Genomic DNA, 24,239 nt, shown 5'->3' with positions numbered 1-24,239 from the left:
CACTGTAACCTGAAGTAATGTCGTCCTCCTTGGGACTCAAGAAATAATCAACTAGAAGAAACTGGTGTGCTTAATTATCAAATATGCTAATTTCCTTATAGGCTATTCTTGTATACGTTAATGTTTCAATAGTATGTGGTTCATTTGAAGATGTGTTTTTTTTTTCCACAAATATTTTGAAAAGCATGCACGCCATCTTTCAGACTCTTTTATACAACTGAGGTAGAATTAAATTTATTATTGTACTCTTTCTTTAAAATAAATTTATCCCATTGGGTTGTAGATTTAATGGAAAAGAAAACGCTAACATTCGGTTTAGCTGAGATAGTACTGTTTAATACTACTGTTTAATCTGGAACCTGTCGTGTTTTTAATATAAAGGTACATCAAAATATAGTTCATATTTATAGTAGGACTACGAGTCTTAAAAAGGAAAATCTAGATAGAAGAGAAGCGCAACAAAACCACAAGATTCTACACTAGATTCAACAGGAGGACCTAGGAAAAATTGCAACCAATATTTGTTAAAAAGACTCCAGTTAATAATAAAATAAGGAGCAATAAGGGGAAATTCGGGTCATTAATAAATGAGGAGCTATAAGGGGAAACTCACTTAAGTTCAATCCGTGTTCAGCGGGATTTGAGGACTTGAGGATTTGAGGATTTTACCACACGGTAAAAGTACTATAATATCTTAGAACCACATAAATTATCTCGCGCGATAAAAGTCTTCGTACAGCGTACTAATATCCTGCGATAATATAAATTATCACATACGATTAGTATGATTGCACAAACATGAAACGCGTTTCATTTGATAGCGAATTTCAGATTTGTATTTAGGAAACCTTATTATATGATATTATTTGCTGGTAACTTATATACTCTTCTTGAACTATTTCTATTTCAATTTTGCCATTTTTCCTTCTTGTATCTGGTGTTTGTATCAGTCTTTTTTCCTTGTCTTCCTTTATATATGTTCTTCCATTTATCCTTGACTTCAATTCTCGTTATAATTGTTGACAAACATTCTTACTTAATGTGCTGTTTGAACCTATTTATGTTGTTATTGTAGAGGTTAACGCCATTTTTCAGCATACGATAGGTCAAAACATGGCGGCCAGTATAAATGGTGGAGAAAGAACCCGGGAAAACCCCGGAAAGAACCACCGACCCACGAGAAGTTACTGGCAAGCTATCTCACATACCCACATTGGTCGAACCCGAGATTCGAACCCACGCAGACGGAGGTGAGATGACAGTGATCCGTAACGGTTAGCGCTTTAGACCATTCGGGTACTCGGACAGCGGCTGGCATCATTATGGTAACAAAAATTCAAGGGAATAAATGATGGAATACAATATATAATAATATAAATTTGAGATTAATTTATTTGTATATACCTTGATTATATACTGTTTTGACAAAGCAGCTTGATTCGGTAGGACAAGTTGGCTTTGGATTCCCCCTTGTCACATTAGCTGCAGCTGTTATGCATTCATAATCAACTGTCCAATCGGCGCTTTTAGTATAACTGCAGGAATAACACTGGATGCCTGAAACACCTGTAAAATATAATGAAATGTATGAGCCATTATGTAATTACTAAATTCGGACCAATTCATTGCAATCACACATATTCTTAATAAATCGGGGTGACCGCTCCGGTGGCCTAGTGGTTAGAGCGTCCGCCTCCGATGCGGGAGGTCGTGGGTTCGATCCCCGGCCGAGTCATACCAAAGGCTTACAAAAATGGTACTAACAGCTGCCTCGCTTCGCGCTCATCATTAAGAGGTTAGTCTTAGGACTGGCCGGCTTGGTGTAAGGATAATGTGACTCGTTGGGACAGCATGCTACATGTCTGCGGCATGATGCTCCAGTGCTAGGCATCACTATAAACTGCCACACTGCAGACGTCGTAGCGATATGACATAAAATTGTAAAAGCTACGTTAAAAATCAAAATCACACACACACACACACACACACACACACGCACACAATAAATCGGGAGCGCAGTAGTAATGTTGATAGAGCATCTGCTCGAAAACCAAGGGTCAATGTTTTGATACCTGCGCAGGCCGAGCGGGATCAGCTCCCTCACCGTGTCCTTAGAAAAAGCACACACTATACCTTTTTGGCATGGTAAAACCAATAATATGTATATCGTGTTGTTAAAATCACCCATCCCGAAACTGTCTTGGTAAAGCCTTAGTGGGGAACAAATATACAAACTTACTACCATTACTCTTTATAATTTTATTCCTAGCTGATCCTAAAGATCTAAAACAATTTTGTTTCGTTTCATGGAAATATAAATTAAAATATGATCTTCATAGGACAACCGAGTGCAATTTGCGTCGTGAATGTACAGACGGAAAATCGATTGGGCGCTTGGCCATACAGTTGCGGCCTACATGCGGATAGCACTAACAATTAAGAGTTTATAATTGTGCTTGTCTCTGCGTGTATTGTGACAACTGCCAAATTACACAGTAAACGACGTTCAAATGGCGTTTTTCAAGCTATATCATTCGGCAAATGGCATTATATACCTCCATATGCGCATAAGAAATTTAAAAAACAAATCTAAACAAAACAAACTCATTTTGATTGCAGTCATGGACTCACTGAATAAAAATGTCTTGGAGATTCTTCTTTTCTATTTTTTTCTATTTTAATCTTCTAAACCTTTAAAGGCTTGAATGTTCTCAATATTTTTTGTACAATGCTTTTTTTTCTGGAACTGAAAGGTTTTCACGGACCTCTATGCTGGCACTTCTTATTAAAATGCAGTTACAATAAATTGCAATTTTCTGAGAATTGTCTTATTTTATTTACGAGAAGAAAAACAATGAAAATTTTCTCAAACTTTACGAATTGGTCAACTTGTATTTCAAGAAAAAGAAGTCTCTGATGTGCACATTAAAACTGAAAGTTATTTTTCATCCTTTGTATTGTATCTGCTTCACACCAAAAAATTCAATATTGCCAGAAAATTCCTAAACAAGCTGAGAGGAAGTGTGAATTCGAGGGAAAAAAGAGAACTTTTGTATAAATAATAACAGGCAGTCCTTTATAAAAATAGCATCTGTGTGGTACTGATCTGAGTCAAACAAAACATTGTCCCTGTCTGCAATTATGTAAATTGATTGTAAGTCGATTTCTCTCTCATTTTAGGAAAGGATACAGGAAGCATGCTTGCACAGTGTCTGTTTTATATATTTATATCAAAGCTCCAGAAATTAAAATGCTTACCTAATGACTGAATGGCTGTTTACGAAACGTCTGTGAGTGTGCGAATATCATTGAATGCGAAAAGGCCACAACGTTTTAGTTTAATTTTGTAAAATCTTAAACAAACATCCTCTCACTCTCTCTCCATTCGATATTGATAGGGAGGTAAATTGTAGCGATCTCGTTCGTTCGCTCGTGTGCGAATGTCGTCTTGAAATGGATACGATAAGAAACAAGAATGTAGAAAATACATTTCAGCATTATCGAATTATCAGAATGAAAATAATAGGTCCATCGGGGTCCGGTAAAACGCAATTATTTCTTAATTTGATAATGAGATGGCTGAAATGGGATAAGTTATTAGTTCCGTCAGTTGATGATCAGAGATGCTTCGATGTACTTAAAGATTTTAATGAAAATGCAAAGTTAATGAATAAAGATGGCGATGATATTCTTAATTTTATGACTGATATTGATGAAGCACCGTCCGTAGATAGTTTATTAATAATCTGGTAGTATAAGACGACATAATGTTAGATAAACAAACAAATCCAGCAAAAATATTTTCTCGAGGCAGGCATAATAATACTGAGTGATTTATGTTACTCGATGATACACACAAATACCTAAAGTGATCCGAGATAACTGTAATATTTTAGTTGTCTTTAATGGAGTTGATACACATACTTTGAGAAAGATTCATCAGACTTGGTGTGGTGGGGATATGGACATGATTAATTCAAAAATTTCTTTTCAAAACACAATCTACTCCACACGGATTCATAACTATAAATTTACGCGATCCCAGAACAAGATATCGTGTAGGTCTTGATAAAATATTCGGTTGATATAATAATGATTTAATTATAGCAGCAGAGAGGGTGCGACCTCAATGAAACGTCCGGCGGGTAAACGAACTCACATTCTAATTTAGAAAAGACAAACAACAAAAACAATGTAACAAAAAAAACCTAACCCAACTAGAGAAACTCTCGTTAAAGTTAGAAGCTTTGGTTTGGCATTACTGACCTTATTTGGTTTCATTTGTTTAGTATGAGGTTTTAGTTTTCAAAATGACGTTTCAGCTAAAGGTCTGTTCACTCTCTCTGCTGCTAGGGCCGTAGAGAGCGATCACGGGCCCTGGAGTAAGAAACACCCAGGCCTCTCCTAGTTCTTGTTCAAACCAAAGTTTTCTTTTATAAAATTAAAAAGTGTTTTTCGACCAGGAATATATCCCCGGTTGCCCTCTCCCAGCTCTTGTCGGCCCTGCAGAGAGGCTGCATGCAGATTGAGTTTTGTCTCAAAGTACCTAAAATAAAACTAGATAGAGTGCCGCACCATTCTGAAAGTGGTTATACCAAACACATCCTTCCCCCAACTCGAGACTGTCAATTAGGAATTAGTAATCTGATTTCTAACACGTTAACTGCATATAATTGATATATTGTCAAATAAAATCTCTGTTTACAAAGCACAGTGACAGTACACTTCAACAGTGTCCAGTAATTGTTCAAGCGACATGTACCCATAGTCGTGCCACCTAATCCCTGCGGTTTTGATGAAACATCCATGTCGTTGCACAAATCCGTATCACACACCGTCCAGCACGTTGAATACAGGCCATTTTCATCACAGCATGTTCTATCATTGCACGGCGTGTCACCTTTTCCACATCCTCGCACTGCTGAATTTACCTGCATAACACCTGAAAATATATTAAATGTATGCCTGAAAGTCAAAGTTATACAACGATACAGCTGTTAGCAAACATATGTATTAGTAAAACAAATGTTGTGGGTGTGTTGATTATATGATCGTATTTTATGATATGTTTAAATGTATCGTTGATGTTGGTATTTCTTTCATGGAATACTCGATTCACTTTTCTTTATATGGCTGAAAAAATGTTGAATGAGTATCATCATTGATGAATTTATAAAACATCAAACATACAAGACTGAGATCAAGCAGCATGGTTTACTTTTCCTCTGGCTTGCGAGAAATATTAGCATAATATCCACATTAATTCATTCCTCCTGTATTCTATCTTTCGTTTTGTTCTTCTGCTTATTCTGTACATTCATAATAATTCAAAATCTTAAGTCTATCATTTTCAGTAATATTATTATTTATTTGCTTTGCTTCAGACATCTCTGATGAATTTGCACACCTTGGACACTTCGTCTCCATATTGGATGTGTGCTATTGACACATTTATTTAATGGCATAACAATTTGACTGGCTTGAAACAATTCATAATATTCTTTCCATTTTACATGCTCATACTTTCAATCATACATTCTTTGTTTGTCATGCAGAGATAAATTTGTTCCCCATAAACCATGCCATCTGATATAGATACACGTTCAAGTCCTCCGGTTTATAAAGGAATGTATCGCCGAACTACTTTGCCTAATTTCAATTATTTTCCGCTCTTAAGTCAGGAAAGAAACCCGTGTAAATTTATTTAGTATTTTGGTATTATAAATGTTTAACATATTTTAACATAAGGTATTCCAAAGGAAGCAACTCGTGTCTATTGATCAGTAATGCATTTTATTACATCCCCAATATATTTCAGACTTCAATCTATGTTCTGATTTTCCATATGAGATACATTGACTTTCTAGCCTTTTGAGTAAGTTAAATATTCGTCAGTATTTTCATTTCCCAGCGTTGTTATTGTAAATTTCTTTTTCTTTGTCAAACTGAAACGTTTGAGCATTTCACACTTTAAAAATCTATATTGGTGCTTTTCATCTACCTATCTGGTTTTCGCATTTTTAAAGGCAGTTGTATTTTTAAAAATTATGTATTTCTAACATACTGTATTCATCTTTAGCCTTTGTATCTTTCAAAAGCATCGATGTCAGCTATGATTATTTATCACTTTTCATCAACAAGATTTACATAAACTTTTTGTAGTGAAATTATTTTGCTTCCTTGTTTAGTGTTTATGTAGATTGTTCGGTTTAGCATTCTTTAAATATTTTGGTATATTTTCAACTCTTTTGTCCGTATAATATTTTTCCTACAATTGTATAATATGTATGTAAGCAAATGAACTTCCAAGACTAAGAAGCTCATTGAAATGCTGTTGTTTGCATTGTGCCCTTGTTGCGGTTCATTTTAAACCGATATATAATCATGGAAAGAGTATACTTTACGTCTAATAAGTGATCGTTCAATGCTGTCAAGAATGATGCGCAACCACCGTCAATTAGTTACATTTATTTCCAGCAAATGTCAATACTTTATCAATTCTTTCAAACGTATGACTGATTTCAGATTTTGTCCAATTTTGACATTCATGTAGTTGTTTATGTTAAAGCTACTTCATTTACTGTGTGAACATGTGGTATCTTAAATCGGACTTTGTTTTCCGTAGATTTTACATCTACTTTTGATGGATCATTCTGGATTGACATTGCAAATTTTACGAGCCTTTAAAGTTGCAGTACCAATTTATCAAAATACCAATTTGTATATTTACTTTCCAGTAGCGTAGCAAGAAATTCTGGGTGCCACCACAAAAATAACGTTTTGGGCCACCTCACAATAAAACGTTTTGTTTGATGTGAATTTTGGACCCCACTGGGTCTGCTCGTCTCCATGACCCTTCCCCCAACAGTTGCATGGATGGCTTGGATATTTGCCATCCCACCTTTACCCACAGGAAATACGTAATTTATTCCTTCTTCATGCTGTGTCGTTATAAGGATTTTCATGTGAGGTTTGATGATGCTTTTCTCGATGATATCATAATTTAATCATTACATGTAAGCTGTAAATCTGCATCTTTTTTATATTGGAGTACACCAATTTGATGTTTGAAATAAAAAATTATTACCTTAATTCTCTTGTATGTTATTTTGTTTACAAATCAAAATTTAACCCAAGTTTGATTACATCACAACCTGTACACATATAGGGATTTACTGTATATACTGACCTGATAAACTCGTGAAATATTTATATCACTTCTCTGAAAACTGTTGAAATCAGTATAACGTTGCTTTGTGCCAATACTCGGTATCTGAGCTCGAGTAGGCGAGTAAAAGGGCGATCCTTCACATTTAATCGTCGATTTTGATCATAAATTTCACCCCAAAACATATCTGCGTTCCCTCTGTGTTCTAAAATCTTGGGTGTAGCCCTCTCTGGAGTTTTAGGCCCATCGGACAAGACTTATCGGTTTATGTCACGGTGAATCGAGATGATTCTTGTATTGACTTCCTACGTCGAATCAAGTGGGTTGTCGATGAATCACTTACATTACCTGGCTGAATTTAACCCGTATCTATTTGATAGATCGAAATTAAAGGCAACGAGCTCTGGTCGTAATGCTTTTGTTTGGCATGCACTGTAACCTGAAGTAATGTCGTCCTCCTTGGGACTCAAGAAATAATCAACTAGAAGAAACTGGTGTGCTTAATTATCAAATACGCTAATTTCCTTATAGGCTATTCTTGTATATGTTAATGTTTCAATAGTATGTGGTTCATTTGAAGATGTGTTTTTTTTTTCCACAAATATTTTGAAAAGCATGCACGCCATCTTTCAGACTCTTTTATACAACTGAGGTAGAATTAAATTTATTATTGTACTCTTTCTTTAAAATAAATTTATCCCATTGGGTTGTAGATTTAATGGAAAAGAAAACGCTAACATTCGGTTTAGCTGAGATAGTACTGTTTAATACTACTGTTTAATCTGGAACCTGTCGTGTTTTTAATATAAAGGTACATCAAAATATAGTTCATATTTATAGTAGGACTACGAGTCTTAAAAAGGAAAATCTAGATAGAAGAGAAGCGCAACAAAACCACAAGATTCTACACTAGATTCAACAGGAGGACCTAGGAAAAATTGCAACCAATATTTGTTAAAAAGACTCTAGTTAATAATAAAATAAGGAGCAATAAGGGGAAATTCGGGTCATTAATAAATGAGGAGCTATAAGGGGAAACTCACTTAAGTTCAATCCGTGTTCAGCGGGATTTGAGGACTGGAAATATAGGATAATGCATGTCGGAATAGTTCTTGCAAAGAACTGAGAATTTCTCTCCAATGATATGTGACAATTTGTTAATACTGATCATGTGTTAAAAGATGCACACATGCTATTGCGACGCGCATTGTTATAATGATGAAATTATGTTTGTCGACGAACGTCTTTGTGACGGGAGGGTACAATCGTCTGTTTAGTAGAAATGTAGGAAATTAGTTCTATCTAGTAGTCTAAATCATAAATAAAATCAAACAAAATCCGTATTAAAATTATAAACATCCTTATATTGCGAGAAACACTAAACAAATAAAAAATATTCACTTGAGTTACGTTTAAGTTTCAACTATTACCATCATTTTGCTGATACTTTATATCTACGAAACAATTAGAAAATATCAGAGAAATCGTTTGTGTGTGTGGGGGTGGGTGGGTGGGTGGGTATGAGAGAGAGAGAGAGAGAGAGAGAGAGAGAGAGAGAGAGAGAGAGCAGTTGGGTTTAGTATGAAGCGTTTATATCTGTACCATTTAGAGTTAACTGCATTACACGAATGCAGAAGATGACTTCCTTCCTTGCCATGAAAGAAACTTTGTTGGTATCGAACCTATGTTCCCTGGATTACGAATCAGGACTTCCACCAAATCGCTACCACGGCACTCATATATAGGATCCTTTGTTGTGTCAAAACCATTTGTACAGTGTATTGTAACGTCGTAGGACAACATAAAGGATCGAAGAAGGGGAAAACATTAGTAAAGCTTACTATACTACCGTGGGACCAGATAAATTATTTCACACGGTAAAAGTACTATAATGTCTTAGAACCACATAAATTATCTCGTGCGATAAAAGTCTTCGTACAGCGTACTAATATCGTGCGATAATATAAAGTATCACATACGATTATTATGATTGCACAAACATCAAACGCTTTTCATTTGATAGCGAATTTCAGATTTGTATTTAGGAAACCTTATTATATGATATTATTTGCTGGTAACATACTTAATCGTCTTGAACTATTTCTATTTCAATTTTGCCATTTTTCCTTCTTGTATCTGGTGTTTGTATCAGTCTTTTTTCCTTGTCTTCCTTTATATATGTTCTTCCATTTTTCCTTGACTTCAATTCTCGTTATAATTGTTGACAAACATTCTTACTTAATGTGCTGTCTGAATTTATTTATGTTGTTGGTGTAGCGTTTAACGCCATTTTTCAGCATACGATAGGCCAAACATGGCGGCCAGTATAAATGGTAGAGAAAGAACCCGGGAAAAACCCGGAAAGAACCACCGACCCACGAGAAGTTAATGGCAAGCTTTCTCACATACCCACATTGGTCGAACCCGAAATTCGAACCCACGCAGACGGAGATGAGATGACAGTGATACGTAAGAGTTAGTGCCTTAGACCATTGGGCCACTCGGACAGCGCCTGGCATCATTTCAAGTGCAGTGGGAACTGATCGCCATCAATTGTATCGGGTCCTGTTGCTAGACTTCTCGACATTGTCTTGCCACTAGGTGAGAGATTGAGGGTGACTGTGCGCAACTTTCTCTCTCTTAAACCCATCTCACGCACAAGTAATGACATCATTTCCGTCCATCACCAGATACCTTAAAGTCCTGTAGCAATTGTTGAGCGGCAAAAAAGCAGGTGTGGATCCAATGGGAGCTTTAGCAACATAAATGAATACAGGTGGCTCAGGGCATAAGGTCGCTTGTCCCTGCACCGACGTGAAACTCGGCATCTTCCGAAATGAGTGGGCATCCCATTTTAGGATTACACTGCTCATCTCCGTAGTATGAGGAAGGGCTAGAAAAGGTGCCCTAAATATTGAGCTTGGGCGGCATACTGACACTAACGGGAATTAGCGGTGGAAAACCTAGCAAGAAGACAAAGGTGCCTCCACTCACCTTATGTGTCTAGAATTAGCGCTAAATAATGGACATTCCATAAGCCAATTGAACTGAGGGAATAACGGCTCTAGCTGGAACTGAACTGACTAGGTTCAATAAACAGATATCAGCCACAAGTAAAACTCGCCTAATTGAAGAATGACAAATCAGTAAAGTTGAAGCTGGCTGCACATTCTTCTGTGGTGAACGAAGTTAAGAAGAGCGACGCGAGGCTTATGTCTGGTTCTCCGTCACGTCACAGCTCCTGAGCATTGCTCACAAATCTCCCAAAAGGTACGGATGACAGACTAAAGAAAGAGAAGGACGCCCATTGTCTGGAGAAAGACATTAGTATCTGCGCCTATGCACGCACTATGACCAACCCAGATGAGATCAAGGTAAACCTTTATGAAGATCTGGATTCTGCAGAAGAGCTCATCATTCCTATTTCTTTAGGATAGAGTTGGCAGAGATAACGAGACATACCAAGATGTTATGGATAATAACGACTTTGGCATGTTGGAACAACAACGGATTCATCTACTGTGGAAATTCACTACCTGCTAATCACCAACACAATATTGCCTCTGCCAAACCGCAATGCGACATATTGGATACCCTCACGCTCCAAGCACTCACATCTCTTTGATCATGCGATCGTCAGGAGAAGAGACAGGCAGGATGTCCGAGTAACCAAGGCCATGAAATATGCAGAATGCTGGACTGACCACAGACTCATAGTGTCTAAACGCGAAATATACAGATTCAGCCTAGCAGACGACCACATGGCAAAAAGTGCCCCGAAAGTTTAGCATCTGCAAATTGAAGCAGGAGAATGTGCACCAGACATTCTTCGACCAACTGTACAGCCAACTAGATACACTCGATCTGTACTCAGAGAATGTCGAAAACCTCAGAGAATCAGGCAGAGAGTCTGTATACTCATAGTCTTCAACCAAAAATCGTCAGTCCCACCAAACGTAAACATCAAAATTGGTTTGATAAGAAAGACGCAGCCATAAGGAGACTTCGGAGGACCTGTTTAGAAGACATAACTTCATCATCTAAGAAGGCACCCTTCACCAATATCAAGAAGACTGTTCAATACGTTCTCATAAAGTTACACAACTCATGGTGGAGCAATAAGGTGGATAGGAAGAATGACACGAAGAGAACATATATGACGCTTTGAAGTCTATTTTAGGGCTACAGTCATCACGAACAACTCCAATAATGAGTGCTGACAGCAACACACCGCTCACGTACAAAGGGAAATATACTTCAACGATGAGGAGTATCATTCAACAACATCCTCAATCAACAGTCATCTATCAGTTAGGAGGGAATTGATCGACTGGTCGAAATGGAAATCAACTTATAACTTGCTGATCCTCCAACGCAGACTCAAAGTGAGAAAGCAATTTAACTGTTTTCAAGTGGCAAAGCACATGGATCAGATATCATATAATCAGAAGTCTACAAAGCCATGTTTGCAGCTCAAACATGGCACAGAAATTAACCGAACTCTTCCAGTCCATTGCGAATTAATAAACTATGTCCTAAGAGTGCAAAGATGCATACATGTCCCACTTGTACAAGCAAAATGTCATTAGACAATTCTATAAAATCCACCGGGCAATCTCCTTTCTGTCAAGATCTGGCAAAATCCTCGCCAGAATTCTGATGAATCCCCATGTGCATCACATCGATACAGCGGTCCTGCCAGAGAGTCAGTGTGACCTCTGAAAAAGACGAGGGACCACACACATGGTGTGTGCAGCTCGCTAACTCCAGTGTTTGCAGCTCCGTAAACTGCAATGAACACAACTTCAACCTGTACACGACATGAATGGACCTGACAAAAGCAAAATCTGGTTGATCAGAGAAATTCCTCGATATGGTTTTGCAATTCCGTGATGGCTTTTCGCTGTCGTCATGGACGACAACAATTAATCGAATTATTCACAATCCCCAATGGAGTCAAGCAAGAATGTATGCTGGCCCCAACCCTCTTCAATATCATACTCTCTGACATGTTTACTGATGCTATCCGTGACCATGACACTGGGTTTGACATTAGATACCGGACTGATGTGAAACTTATCAATCTGAGAAGGCTACATGCAAAGATGAAGTTACAAGAACTAACTATTTATTATTTCCAATTTTCTGACGACTGTTCCTTGAATGCTAAATCTGAGTCTGACATGGATAATATCGGTCTCAAAATCACTATCAAAACAAAATAGGTGTTGTACCAACCTGCACGAGGAAAGCTTTACGTAGTCTACCGACAAAGTAAATGACGAAACTCATTGGACATATTCACCTATGCCAGCAGCACACTGTCACGTGCAGTCCACGTCGAAGACGGACTCAATGACAGACTTGCTAACGCAAGTGTAGCCTTTGACAGACTATGTGTGATTGTGTGTGAGCGCAAAGGTAGCAGTCTACAAATAAAAGTGAAGGTTGCTACTGTTACCAACCAGTCTGTATGCTTACGAAACATTGACAGTGTACAGACGCTTTGTCAAGACTGTCAACCTTTTCCAAATAAGCTCCCCGAGGACACTGATGAGTATACTTTGGCAGAATATGATCCTAGACTCTGACCTTCTCACACGGGCAGATATTCCAAGCATCCACACACCACTGATGAAACCACAGCCGAGATGGGTATGTCACAACTCCAGGATAACTGAAGAGTATCGCCTGTGTTGAGCTGAAGGTGATTGTCAAAAGAAAGTATTCAAAGATTCCCTTAAATAATTCTTGACTCACTTCAACATTGACCTTCAGTCTTGGGAAAGTCCCGCACAGGATCGCTCGACCTGGTGCATTCTTATCAATACTGGAGCTGTAGACATTGAACCGAGGAAATGCGCAGAGGCAGTGCAAAAGCGTTAGCATCGTGAAATTCATAACTGCAGCACTTGTCCTATCGATCAAGAAAACCGAAGTAACATATGCTGTTAAGTGTGCCACATATAGTTCAGAGCACAAATTGGACTGATCAGCCACTAATTCGCTCACACAAACCAAACCACTTAGTGATTTCATAGTCACCTCTGAACAGGAAAGACAAAGAAGAAGTTTGTCAACATTATGGTAACAAAAAATCAAGGGAATAAATGATGGAATACAATATATAATAATATAAATTTGAGATTAATTTATTTGTATATACCTTGATTATATACTGTTTTGACAAAGCAGCTTGATTCGGTAGGACAAGTTGGCTTTGGATTCCCCCTTGTCACATTAGCTGCAGCTGTTATGCATTCATAATCAACTGTCCAATCGGCGCTTTTAGTATAACTGCAGGAATAACACTGGATGCCTGAAACACCTGTAAAATATAATGAAATGTATGAGCCATTATGTAATTACTATATTCGGACCAATTCATTGCAATCACACATATTCTTAATAAATCGGGGTGACCGCTCCGGTGGCCTAGTGGTTAGAGCGTCCGCCTCCGATGCGGGAGGTCGTGGGTTCGATCCCCGGCCGAGTCATACCAAAGGCTTACAAAAATGGTACTAACAGCTGCCTCGCTTCGTGCTCATGATTAAGAGGTTAGTCTTAGGACTGGTCGGCCTGGTGTAAGGATAATGTGACTCGTTGGGACAGCATGCTACATGTCTGCGGCATGATGCCCCAGTGCTAGGCATCACTATAAACTGCCACACTGCAGACGTCGTAGCGATATGGCATGAAATTGTTAAAGCTACGTTAAAAATCAAAATCACACACACACACATAATAAATCGGGAGCCGCAGTAGTAATGTTGATAGAGCGCCTGCTCGAAAACCAAAGGTCAATGTTTTGATACCTGCGCAGGCCGAGCGGGGTCAGCTCCCTCAGCGTGTCCTTAGAAAAGGCACACAGCTATAATTTTTTGGCATGATAAAGCCAATAATATGTTTATCGTGTTGTTAAAACCACTCATCCCGAAACTGTCTTGGTAAAGCCTTAGTGGGGAACAAATATACAGACTTACTACCAGTACTCTTTATAATTCTATTCCTAGCTGATCCTAAAGATCCAAAACAATTTTGTTTCGTTTCCAAAAAATATAAATTAAAATATGATCTTCATAGGACAACCGAGTGCAATTTGCGTCGTGAATGTACAGACGGAAAATCGATTGGGCGCTTGGCCATACAGTTGCGGCCTACATGCGGATAGCACTAACAATTAAGAGTTTATAATTGTGCTTTTCTCTGCGTTTATTGTGACAACTGCCAAATTACACAGTAAACGACGTTCAAATGGCGTTTTTCAAGCTATATCATTCGGCAAATGGCATTATATACCTCCATATGCGTATAAGAAATTTAAAAAACAAATCTAAACAAAACAAACTCATTTTGATTGCAGTCATGGACTCACTGAATAAAAATGTCTTGGAGATTCTTCTTTTATATTTTTTTCTATTTTAATCTTCGAAACCTTTAAAGGCTTGAATGTTCTCAATATCTTTTGTACAATGCTTTTTTTTCTGGAACTGAAAGGTTTTCACGGACCTCTGTGCTGGCATTTCTTATTAAAATGCAATTACAATAAATTGCGATTTTCTGAGAATTGTCTTATTTCATTTACGAGAAGAAAAACAATGAAAATTTTCTCAAACTTTACGAATTGGTCAACTTGTATTTCAAGTAAAAGAAGTCTCTGATGTGCACATTAAAACTGAAAGTTATTTTTCATCCTTTGTACTGTATCTGCTTCACACCAAAAAATGCAATATTGCCAGAAAATTCATAAACAAGCTGAGAGGAAGTGTGAATTCGAGGGAAAAAAGAGAACTTTTGTATAAATAATAACAGGCAGTCCTTTATAAAAATAGCATCTGTGTGGTACTGATCTGAGTCAAACAAAACACTGTCCCTGTCTGCAATTGTGTAAATTGATTGTAAGTCCATTTCTCTCTCATTTTAGGAAAGGATACACGAAGCATGCTTGCACAGTGTCTCTTTTATATATTTATATCAAAGCTCCAGAAATTAAAATGCTTACCTAATGACTGAATGGCTGTTTACGAAACGTCTGTGAGTGTGCGAATATCATTGAATGCGAAAAGGCCACAACGTTTTAGTTTAATTTTGTAAAATCTTAAACAAACATCCTCTCACTCTCTCTCCATTCGATATTGATAGGGAGGTAAATTGTAGCGATCTCGTTCGTTCGCTCGTGTGCGAATGTCGTCTTGAAATGCATACGATAAGAAACAAGACTGTAGAAAGTACATTTCAGCATTATCGAATTATCAGAATGATAATAATAGGTCCATCGGGGTCCGGTAAAACGCAATTATTTCTTAATTTGATAATGAGATGGCTGAAATGGGATAAGTTATTAGTTCCGTCAGTTGATGATCAGAGATGCTTCGATGTACTTAAAGATTTGATTGAAAATGCAAAGTTAATGAATAAAGATGGCGATGATATTCTTAATTTTATAACTGATATTGATGAAGCACCCTCCGTAGGTAATTTATTAATAATCTGGTAGTATAAGACGACATAATGTTAGATAAACAAACAAATCCAGCAAAAATATTTTCTCGAGGCAGGCATAAAAATACTGAGTGATTTATGTTACTCGATAATACACACAAATACCTAAAGTGATCCGAGATAACTGTAATATTTTAGTTGTCTTTAATGGAGTTGATACACATACTTTGAGAAAGATTCATCAGACTTGGTGTGGTGGGGATATGGACATGATTAATTCAAAAATTTCTTTTCAAAACACAATCTACTCCACACGGATTCATAACTATAAATTTACGCGATCCCAGAACAAGATATCGTGTAGGTCTTGATAAAATATTTGGTTGATATAATAATGATTTAATTATAGCAGCAGAGAGGGTGCGACCTCAATGAAACGTCCGGCGGGTAAACGAACTCACATTCTAATTTAGAAAAAGACAAACATCAAAAACAATGTAACAAAAAAAACCTAACCCAACTAGAGAAACTCTCGTTAAAGTTAGAAGCTTTGGTTTGGCATTACTGACCTTATTTGGTTTCATTTCTTTAGTATGAGGTTTTAGTTTTCAAAATGACGTTTCAGCTAAAGGTCTGTTCACTCTCTCTGCTGCTAGGGCCGTAGAGAGCGATCACGGGCCCTGGAGTAAGAAACACCCAGGCCTCTCCTAGTTCTTGTTCAAACCAAAGTTTTCTTTTATCAAATTAAAAAGTGTTGTTCGACCAGGAATATATCCCCGGTTGCCCTCTCCCAGCTCTTGTCGGCCCTGCAGAGAGGCTGCATGCAGATTGAGTTTTGTCTCAAAGTACCTAAAATGAACTAGATAGAGTGCCGCACCATTCTGAAAGTGGTTAGACCAAACACATCCTTCCCCCAACTCGAGACTGTCAATTAGGAATTAGTAATCTGATTTCTAACACGTTAAATGCATATAATTGATATATTGTCAAATAATATTTCTGTTTACAAAGCACAGTGACAGTACACTTCAACAGTGTCCAGTAATTGTTCAAGCGACATGTACCCATAGTCGTGCCACCTAATCCCTGCGGTTTTGATGAAACATCCATGTCGTTGCACAAATCCGTATCACACACCGTCCAGCACGTTGAATACGGGCCATTTTCATCACAGCATGTTCTATCATTGCACGGCGTGTCACCTTTTCCACATCCTCGCACTGCTGAATTTACCTGCATAACACCTGAAAATATATTAAATGTATGCCTGAAAGTCAAAGTTATACAACGATACAGCTGTTAGCAAACATATGTATTAGTAAAACAAATGTTGTGGGTGTGTTGATTATATGATCGTATTTTATGATATGTTTAAATGTATCGTTGATGTTGGTATTTCTTTCATGGAATACTCGATTCACTTTTCTTTATATGGCTGAAAAAATGTTGAATGAGTATCATCATTGATGAATTTATAAAACATCAAACATACAAGACTGAGATCAAGCAGCATGGTTTACTTTTCCTCTGGCTTGCGAGAAATATTAGCATAATATCCACATTAATTCATTCCTCCTGTATTCTATCTTTCGTTTTGTTCTTCTGCTTATTCTGTACATTCATAATAATTCAAAATCTTAAGTCTATCATTTTCAGTAATATTATTATTTATTTGCTTTGCTTCAGACATCTCTGATGAATTTGCACACCTTGGACACTTCGTCTCCATATTGGATGTGTGCTATTGACACATTTATTTAATGGCATAACAATTTGACTGGCTTGAAACAATTCATAATATTCTTTCCATTTTACATGCTCATACTTTCAATCATACATTCTTTGTTTGTCATGCAGAGATAAATTTGTTCTCCATAAACCATGCCATCTGATATAGATACACGTTCAAGTCCTCCGGTTTATAAAGGAATGTATCGCCGAACTACTTTGCCTAATTTCAATTATTTTCCGCTCTTAAGTCAGGAAAGAAACCCGTGTAAATTTATTTAGTATTTTGGTATTATAAATGTTTAACATATTTTAACATAAGGTATTCCAAAGGAAGCAACTCGTGTCTATTGATCAGTAATGCATTTTATTACATCCCCAATATATTTCAGACTTTAATCTATGTTCTGATTTTCCATATGAGATACATTGACTTTCTAGCCTTTTGAGTAAGTTAAATATTCGTCAGTATTTTCATTTCCCAGCGTTGTTATTGTAAATTTCTTTTTCTTTGTCAAACTGAAACGTTTGAGCATTTCACACTTTAAAAATCTATATTGGTGCTTTTTATCTACCTATCTGGTTCTCGCATTTTTAAAGGCAGTTGTATTTTTAAAAATTATGTATTTCTAACATACTGTATTCATCTTTAGCCTTTGTATCTTTCAAAAGCATCGATGTCAGCTATGATTATTTATCACTTTTCATCAACAAGATTTACATAAACTTTTTGTAGTGAAATTATTTTGCTTCCTTGTTTAGTGTTTATGTAGATAGTTCGGTTTAGCATTCTTTAAATATTTTGGTATATTTTCAACTCTATTGTCCGTATAATATTTTTCCTACAATTGTATAATATGTATGTAAGCAAATGAACTTCCAAGACTAAGAAGCTCATTGAAATGCTGTTGTTTGCATTGTGCCCTTGTTGCGGTTCATTTTAAACCGATATATAATCATGGAAAGAGTATACTTTACGTCTGATAAGTGATCGTTCAATGCTGTCAAGAATGATGCGCAACCACCGTCAATTAGTTACATTTATTTCCAGCAAATGTCAATACTTTATCAATTCTTTCAAACGTATGACTGATTTCAGATTTTGTCAAATTTTGACATTCATGTAGTTGTTTATGTTAAAGCTACTTCATTTACTGTGTCAACATGTGGTATCTTAAATCGGACTTTATTTTCCGTAAATTTTACATCTACTTTTGATGGATCATTCTGGATTGACATTGCAAATTTTACGAGTCTTTAAAGTTGCAGTACCAATTTATCAAAATACCAATTTGTATATTTACTTTCCAGTGGCGTAGCAAGAAATTCTGGGTGCCACCACAAAACTAAAGTTTTGGGCCACCTCACAATAAAACGTTTTGTTTGATGTGAATTTTGGACCCCACTGGGTCTGCTCGTCTCCATGACCCTTCCCCCAACAGTTGCATGGATGGCTTGGATATTTGCCATCCCACCGTTACCCACAGGAAATACGTAATTTATTCCTTCTTCATGCTGTGTCGTTATAAGGATTTTCATATGAGGGTTGATGATGCTTTTCTCGATGATATCATAATTAAATCATTACATGTAAGCTGTAAATCTGCATCTTTTTTATATTGGAGTACACCAATTTGATGTTTGAAATAAAAAATAATTACTTTAATTCGCTTGTATGTTATTTTGTTTACAAATCAAAATTGAAGCCAACTTTAATTACATCAAGACCTGTACATATATAGGCATTTACTCTATATACTGACCTGATAAACTCGTGAAATATTTATATCACTTCTCTGAAAACCGTTGAAATCAGTATAACGTTGCTTTGTGCCAATACTCGGTATCTGAGCTCGAGTAGGTAAGTAAAATGGCGATCCTTCACATTTAATAGTCCATTTTGATCATAAATTTCACCCGAAAGCATATCTGCGTTCCCTCTGTTTTCTAAAATCCTGGGGGTAGCCCTCTCTGGAGTTTTAGGCCCATCGGACAAGACTTATCGGTTTATGTCACGGTGAATCGAGAGGATTCTTGTATTGGTTTCCTACGTCGAATCAAGTGGGTTGTCGATGAATCACTTACATTACCTGGCTGAATTTAACCTATATCTATTGGATAGAGCGAAATTAAAGGCAACGAGCTCTGGTCGTAATGCTTTTGTTTGGCATGCACTGTAACCTGAAGTAATGTCGTCCTCCTTGGGACTCAAGAAATAATCAGCTAGAAGAAACTGGTGTTCCTAATTATCAAATATGCTAATTTCCTTATAGGCTATTCTTGTATACGTTAATGTTTCAATAGTATGTGGTTCATTTGCAGATGTGTTTTTTACACAAATATTTTGAAAAGCATGCACGCCATCTTTCAGACTCTTTTATACAACTGAGGTAGAATTAAATTTATTATTGTACTCTTTTTTTAACAAATATCCCATTGGGTTGTAGATTTAATGGAAAAGAAAACGCTAACATTCGGTTTAGCTGAGATAATACTGTTTAATACTACTGTTTAATCTGGAACCTGTCGTGTTTTTAATATAAAGGTACATCAAAATATAGTTCATGTTTATAGTAAAACTACGTGTCTTAAAAAGGAAAATCTAGATAGAAGAGAAGCGCAACAAAACCACAAGATTCTACACTAGATTCAACAAGAGGACATAGGAAAAATTGCAACCAATGTTTGTCAAAAAGACTCCAGTTAATAAGAAAATAAGGAGCAATAAGGGGAAATTCGGGTCATTAATAAATGAGGAGCTATAAGGGGAAACTCACTTAAGTTCAATCCGTGTTCAGCGGGATTTGAGGACTGGAAATATAGGATAATGCATGTTGGAATAATTCTTGCAAAGAACTGAGAATTTCTCTCCAATGATATGTGACAATTTGTTAATACTGATCATGTGTTAAAAGATGCACACATGCTATTGCGACGCGCATTGTTATAATGATGAAATTATGTTTGTCGACGAACGTCTTTGTGACGGGAGGGTACAATCGTCTGTTTAGTAGAAATGTAGGAAATTATTTCTATCTAGTAGTCTAAATCATAAATAAAATCAAACAAAATCCGTATTAAAATTATAAACATCCTTATATTGCGAGAAACACTAAACAAATAAAAAATATTCACTTGAGTTACGTTTAAGTTTCAACTATTGCCATCATTTTGCTGATACTTTATATCTACGAAACAATTAGAAAATATCAGAGAAATCGTTTGTGTGTGTGGGGGTGGGTGGGTGGGTGGGTATGAGAGAGAGAGAGAGAGAGAGAGAGAGCAGTTGGGTTTAGTATGAAGCGTTTATATCTGTACCATTTAGAGTTAACTGCATTACACGAATGCAGAAGATGACTTCCTTCCTTGCCATGAAAGAAACTTTGTTGGTATCGAACCTATGTTCCCTGGATTACGAATCAGGACTTCCACCAAATCGCTACCACGGCACTCATATATAGGATCCTTTGTTGTGTCAAAACCATTTGTACAGTGTATTGTAACGTCGTAGGACAACATAAAGGATCGAAGAAGGGGTAAACATTAGTAAAGCTTACTATACTACCGTGGGACCAGATAAATTATTTCACACGGTAAAAGTACTATAATGTCTTAGAACCACATAAATTATCTCGTGCGATAAAAGTCTTCGTACAGCGTACTAATATCGTGCGATAATATAAAGTATCACATACGATTATTATGATTGCACAAACATCAAACGCTTTTCATTTGATAGCGAATTTCAGATTTGTATTTAGGAAACCTTATTATATGATATTATTTGCTGGTAACATACTTAATCGTCTTGAACTATTTCTATTTCAATTTTGCCATTTTTCCTTCTTGTATCTGGTGTTTGTATCAGTCTTTTTTCCTTGTCTTCCTTTATATATGTTCTTCCATTTTTCCTTGACTTCAATTCTCGTTATAATTGTTGACAAACATTCTTACTTAATGTGCTGTCTGAATTTATTTATGTTGTTGGTGTAGCGTTTAACGCCATTTTTCAGCATACGATAGGCCAAACATGGCGGCCAGTATAAATGGTAGAGAAAGAACCCGGGAAAAACCCGGAAAGAACCACCGACCCACGAGAAGTTAATGGCAAGCTTTCTCACATACCCACATTGGTCGAACCCGAAATTCGAACCCACGCAGACGGAGATGAGATGACAGTGATACGTAAGAGTTAGTGCCTTAGACCATTGGGCCACTCGGACAGCGCCTGGCATCATTTCAAGTGCAGTGGGAACTGATCGCCATCAATTGTATCGGGTCCTGTTGCTAGACTTCTCGACATTGTCTTGCCACTAGGTGAGAGATTGAGGGTGACTGTGCGCAACTTTCTCTCTCTTAAACCCATCTCACGCACAAGTAATGACATCATTTCCGTCCATCACCAGATACCTTAAAGTCCTGTAGCAATTGTTGAGCGGCAAAAAAGCAGGTGTGGATCCAATGGGAGCTTTAGCAACATAAATGAATACAGGTGGCTCAGGGCATAAGGTCGCTTGTCCCTGCACCGACGTGAAACTCGGCATCTTCCGAAATGAGTGGGCATCCCATTTTAGGATTACACTGCTCATCTCCGTAGTATGAGGAAGGGCTAGAAAAGGTGCCCTAAATATTGAGCTTGGGCGGCATACTGACACTAACGGGAATTAGCGGTGGAAAACCTAGCAAGAAGACAAAGGTGCCTCCACTCACCTTATGTGTCTAGAATTAGCGCTAAATAATGGACATTCCATAAGCCAATTGAACTGAGGGAATAACGGCTCTAGCTGGAACTGAACTGACTAGGTTCAATAAACAGATATCAGCCACAAGTAAAACTCGCCTAATTGAAGAATGACAAATCAGTAAAGTTGAAGCTGGCTGCACATTCTTCTGTGGTGAACGAAGTTAAGAAGAGCGACGCGAGGCTTATGTCTGGTTCTCCGTCACGTCACAGCTCCTGAGCATTGCTCACAAATCTCCCAAAAGGTACGGATGACAGACTAAAGAAAGAGAAGGACGCCCATTGTCTGGAGAAAGACATTAGTATCTGCGCCTATGCACGCACTATGACCAACCCAGATGAGATCAAGGTAAACCTTTATGAAGATCTGGATTCTGCAGAAGAGCTCATCATTCCTATTTCTTTAGGATAGAGTTGGCAGAGATAACGAGACATACCAAGATGTTATGGATAATAATGACTTTGGCATGTTGGAACAACAACGGATTCATCTACTGTGGAAATTCACTACCTGCTAATCACCAACACAATATTGCCTCTGCCAAACCGCAATGCGACATATTGGATACCCTCACGCTCCAAGCACTGACATCTCTTTGATCATGTGATCGTCAGGAGAAGAGACAGGCAGGATGTCCGAGTAACCAAGGCCATGAAATATGCAGAATGCTGGACTGACCACAGACTCATAGTGTCTAAACGCGAAATATACAGATTCAGCCTAGCAGACGACCACATGGCAAAAAGTGCCCCGAAAGTTTAGCATCTCCAAATTGAAGCAGGAGAATGTGCACCAGACATTCGTCGACCAACTGTACAGCCAACTAGATACACTCAATCTGTACTCAGAGAATGTGAAAAACCTCAGAGAATCAGGCAGAGAGTCTGTATACTCATAGTCTTCAACCAAAAATCGTCAGTCCCACCAAACGTAAACATCAAAATTGGTTTGATAAGAAAGACGCAGCCATAAGGAGACTTCGGAGGACCTGTTTAGAAGACATAACTTCATCATCTAAGAAGGCACCCTTCACCAATATCAAGAAGACTGTTCAATACGTTCTCATAAAGTTACACAACTCATGGTGGAGCAATAAGGTGGATAGGAAGAATGACACGAAGAGAACATATATGACGCTTTGAAGTCTATTTTAGGGCTACAGTCATCACGAACAACTCCAATAATGAGTGCTGACAGCAACACACCGCTCACGTACAAAGGGAAATATACTTCAACGATGAGGAGTATCATTCAACAACATCCTCAATCAACAGTCATCTATCAGTTAGGAGGGAATTGATCGACTGGTCGAAATGGAAATCAACTTATAACTTGCTGATCCGCCAACGCAGACTCAAAGTGAGAAAGCAATTTAACTGTTTTCAAGTGGCAAAGCACATGGATCAGATATCATATAATCAGAAGTCTACAAAGCCATGTTTGCAGCTCAAACATGGCACAGAAATTAACCGAACTCTTCCAGTCCATTGCGAATTAATAAACTATGTCCTAAGAGTGCAAAGATGCATACATGTCCCACTTGTACAAGCAAAATGTCATTAGACAATTCTATAAAATCCACCGGGCAATCTCCTTTCTGTCAAGATCTGGCAAAATCCTCGCCAGAATTCTGATGAATCCCCATGTGCATCACATCGATACAGCGGTCCTGCCAGAGAGTCAGTGTGACCTCTGAAAAAGACGAGGGACCACACACATGGTGTGTGCAGCTCGCTAACTCCAGTGTTTGCAGCTCCGTAAACTGCAATGAACACAACTTCAACCTGTACACGACATGAATGGACCTGACAAAAGCAAAATCTGGTTGATCAGAGAAATTCCTCGATATGGTTTTGCAATTCCGTGATGGCTTTTCGCTGTCGTCATGGACGACAACAATTAATCGAATTATTCACAATCCCCAATGGAGTCAAGCAAGAATGTATGCTGGCCCCAACCCTCTTCAATATCATACTCTCTGACATGTTTACTGATGCTATCCGTGACCATGACACTGGGTTTGACATTAGATACCGGACTGATGTGAAACTTATCAATCTGAGAAGGCTACATGCAAAGATGAAGTTACAAGAACTAACTATTTATTATTTCCAATTTTCTGACGACTGTTCCTTGAATGCTAAATCTGAGTCTGACAT

General features: G+C 37.6%; 1 protein-coding gene and 2 non-coding genes across 6 annotated transcripts in view; 2 read left to right on the top strand and 1 right to left on the bottom strand.

Moving 5' to 3' along the window:
- LOC149792406 (uncharacterized) overlaps positions 1-24,239 on the bottom strand; it is a 108,532-nt gene that overhangs the window by 24,714 nt on the left and 59,579 nt on the right. For all 4 annotated transcript variants that reach the window (XM_089970979.1, XM_089970976.1, XM_089970978.1 and 1 more), the window contains 4 exons: positions 16,675-16,854; positions 13,335-13,496; positions 4,763-4,942; positions 1,405-1,566 (listed from right to left, as the gene is read on the bottom strand). In XM_089970979.1, coding sequence (XP_089827105.1) covers positions 1,405-1,566; positions 4,763-4,942; positions 13,335-13,496; positions 16,675-16,854 — 684 coding nt within the window. The remainder of the gene's footprint in view (positions 1-1,404; positions 1,567-4,762; positions 4,943-13,334; positions 13,497-16,674; positions 16,855-24,239) is intronic.
- Trnar-ccg (transfer RNA arginine (anticodon CCG)) lies at positions 1,659-1,735 on the top strand. The gene has a single exon. It is a non-coding gene; the product is annotated as a tRNA-Arg (tRNA).
- Trnar-ccg (transfer RNA arginine (anticodon CCG)) lies at positions 13,589-13,665 on the top strand. Its single transcript has one exon. It is a non-coding gene; the product is annotated as a tRNA-Arg (tRNA).

Source organism: Sinohyriopsis cumingii, chromosome 9 (genome assembly GCF_028554795.1).
Source record: "Sinohyriopsis cumingii isolate HCF-2022 chromosome 9, ASM2855479v2, whole genome shotgun sequence".
Taxonomy (NCBI): domain Eukaryota; kingdom Metazoa; phylum Mollusca; class Bivalvia; order Unionida; family Unionidae; genus Sinohyriopsis; species Sinohyriopsis cumingii.
This window is presented reverse-complemented; position numbering and strand designations above follow the sequence as displayed.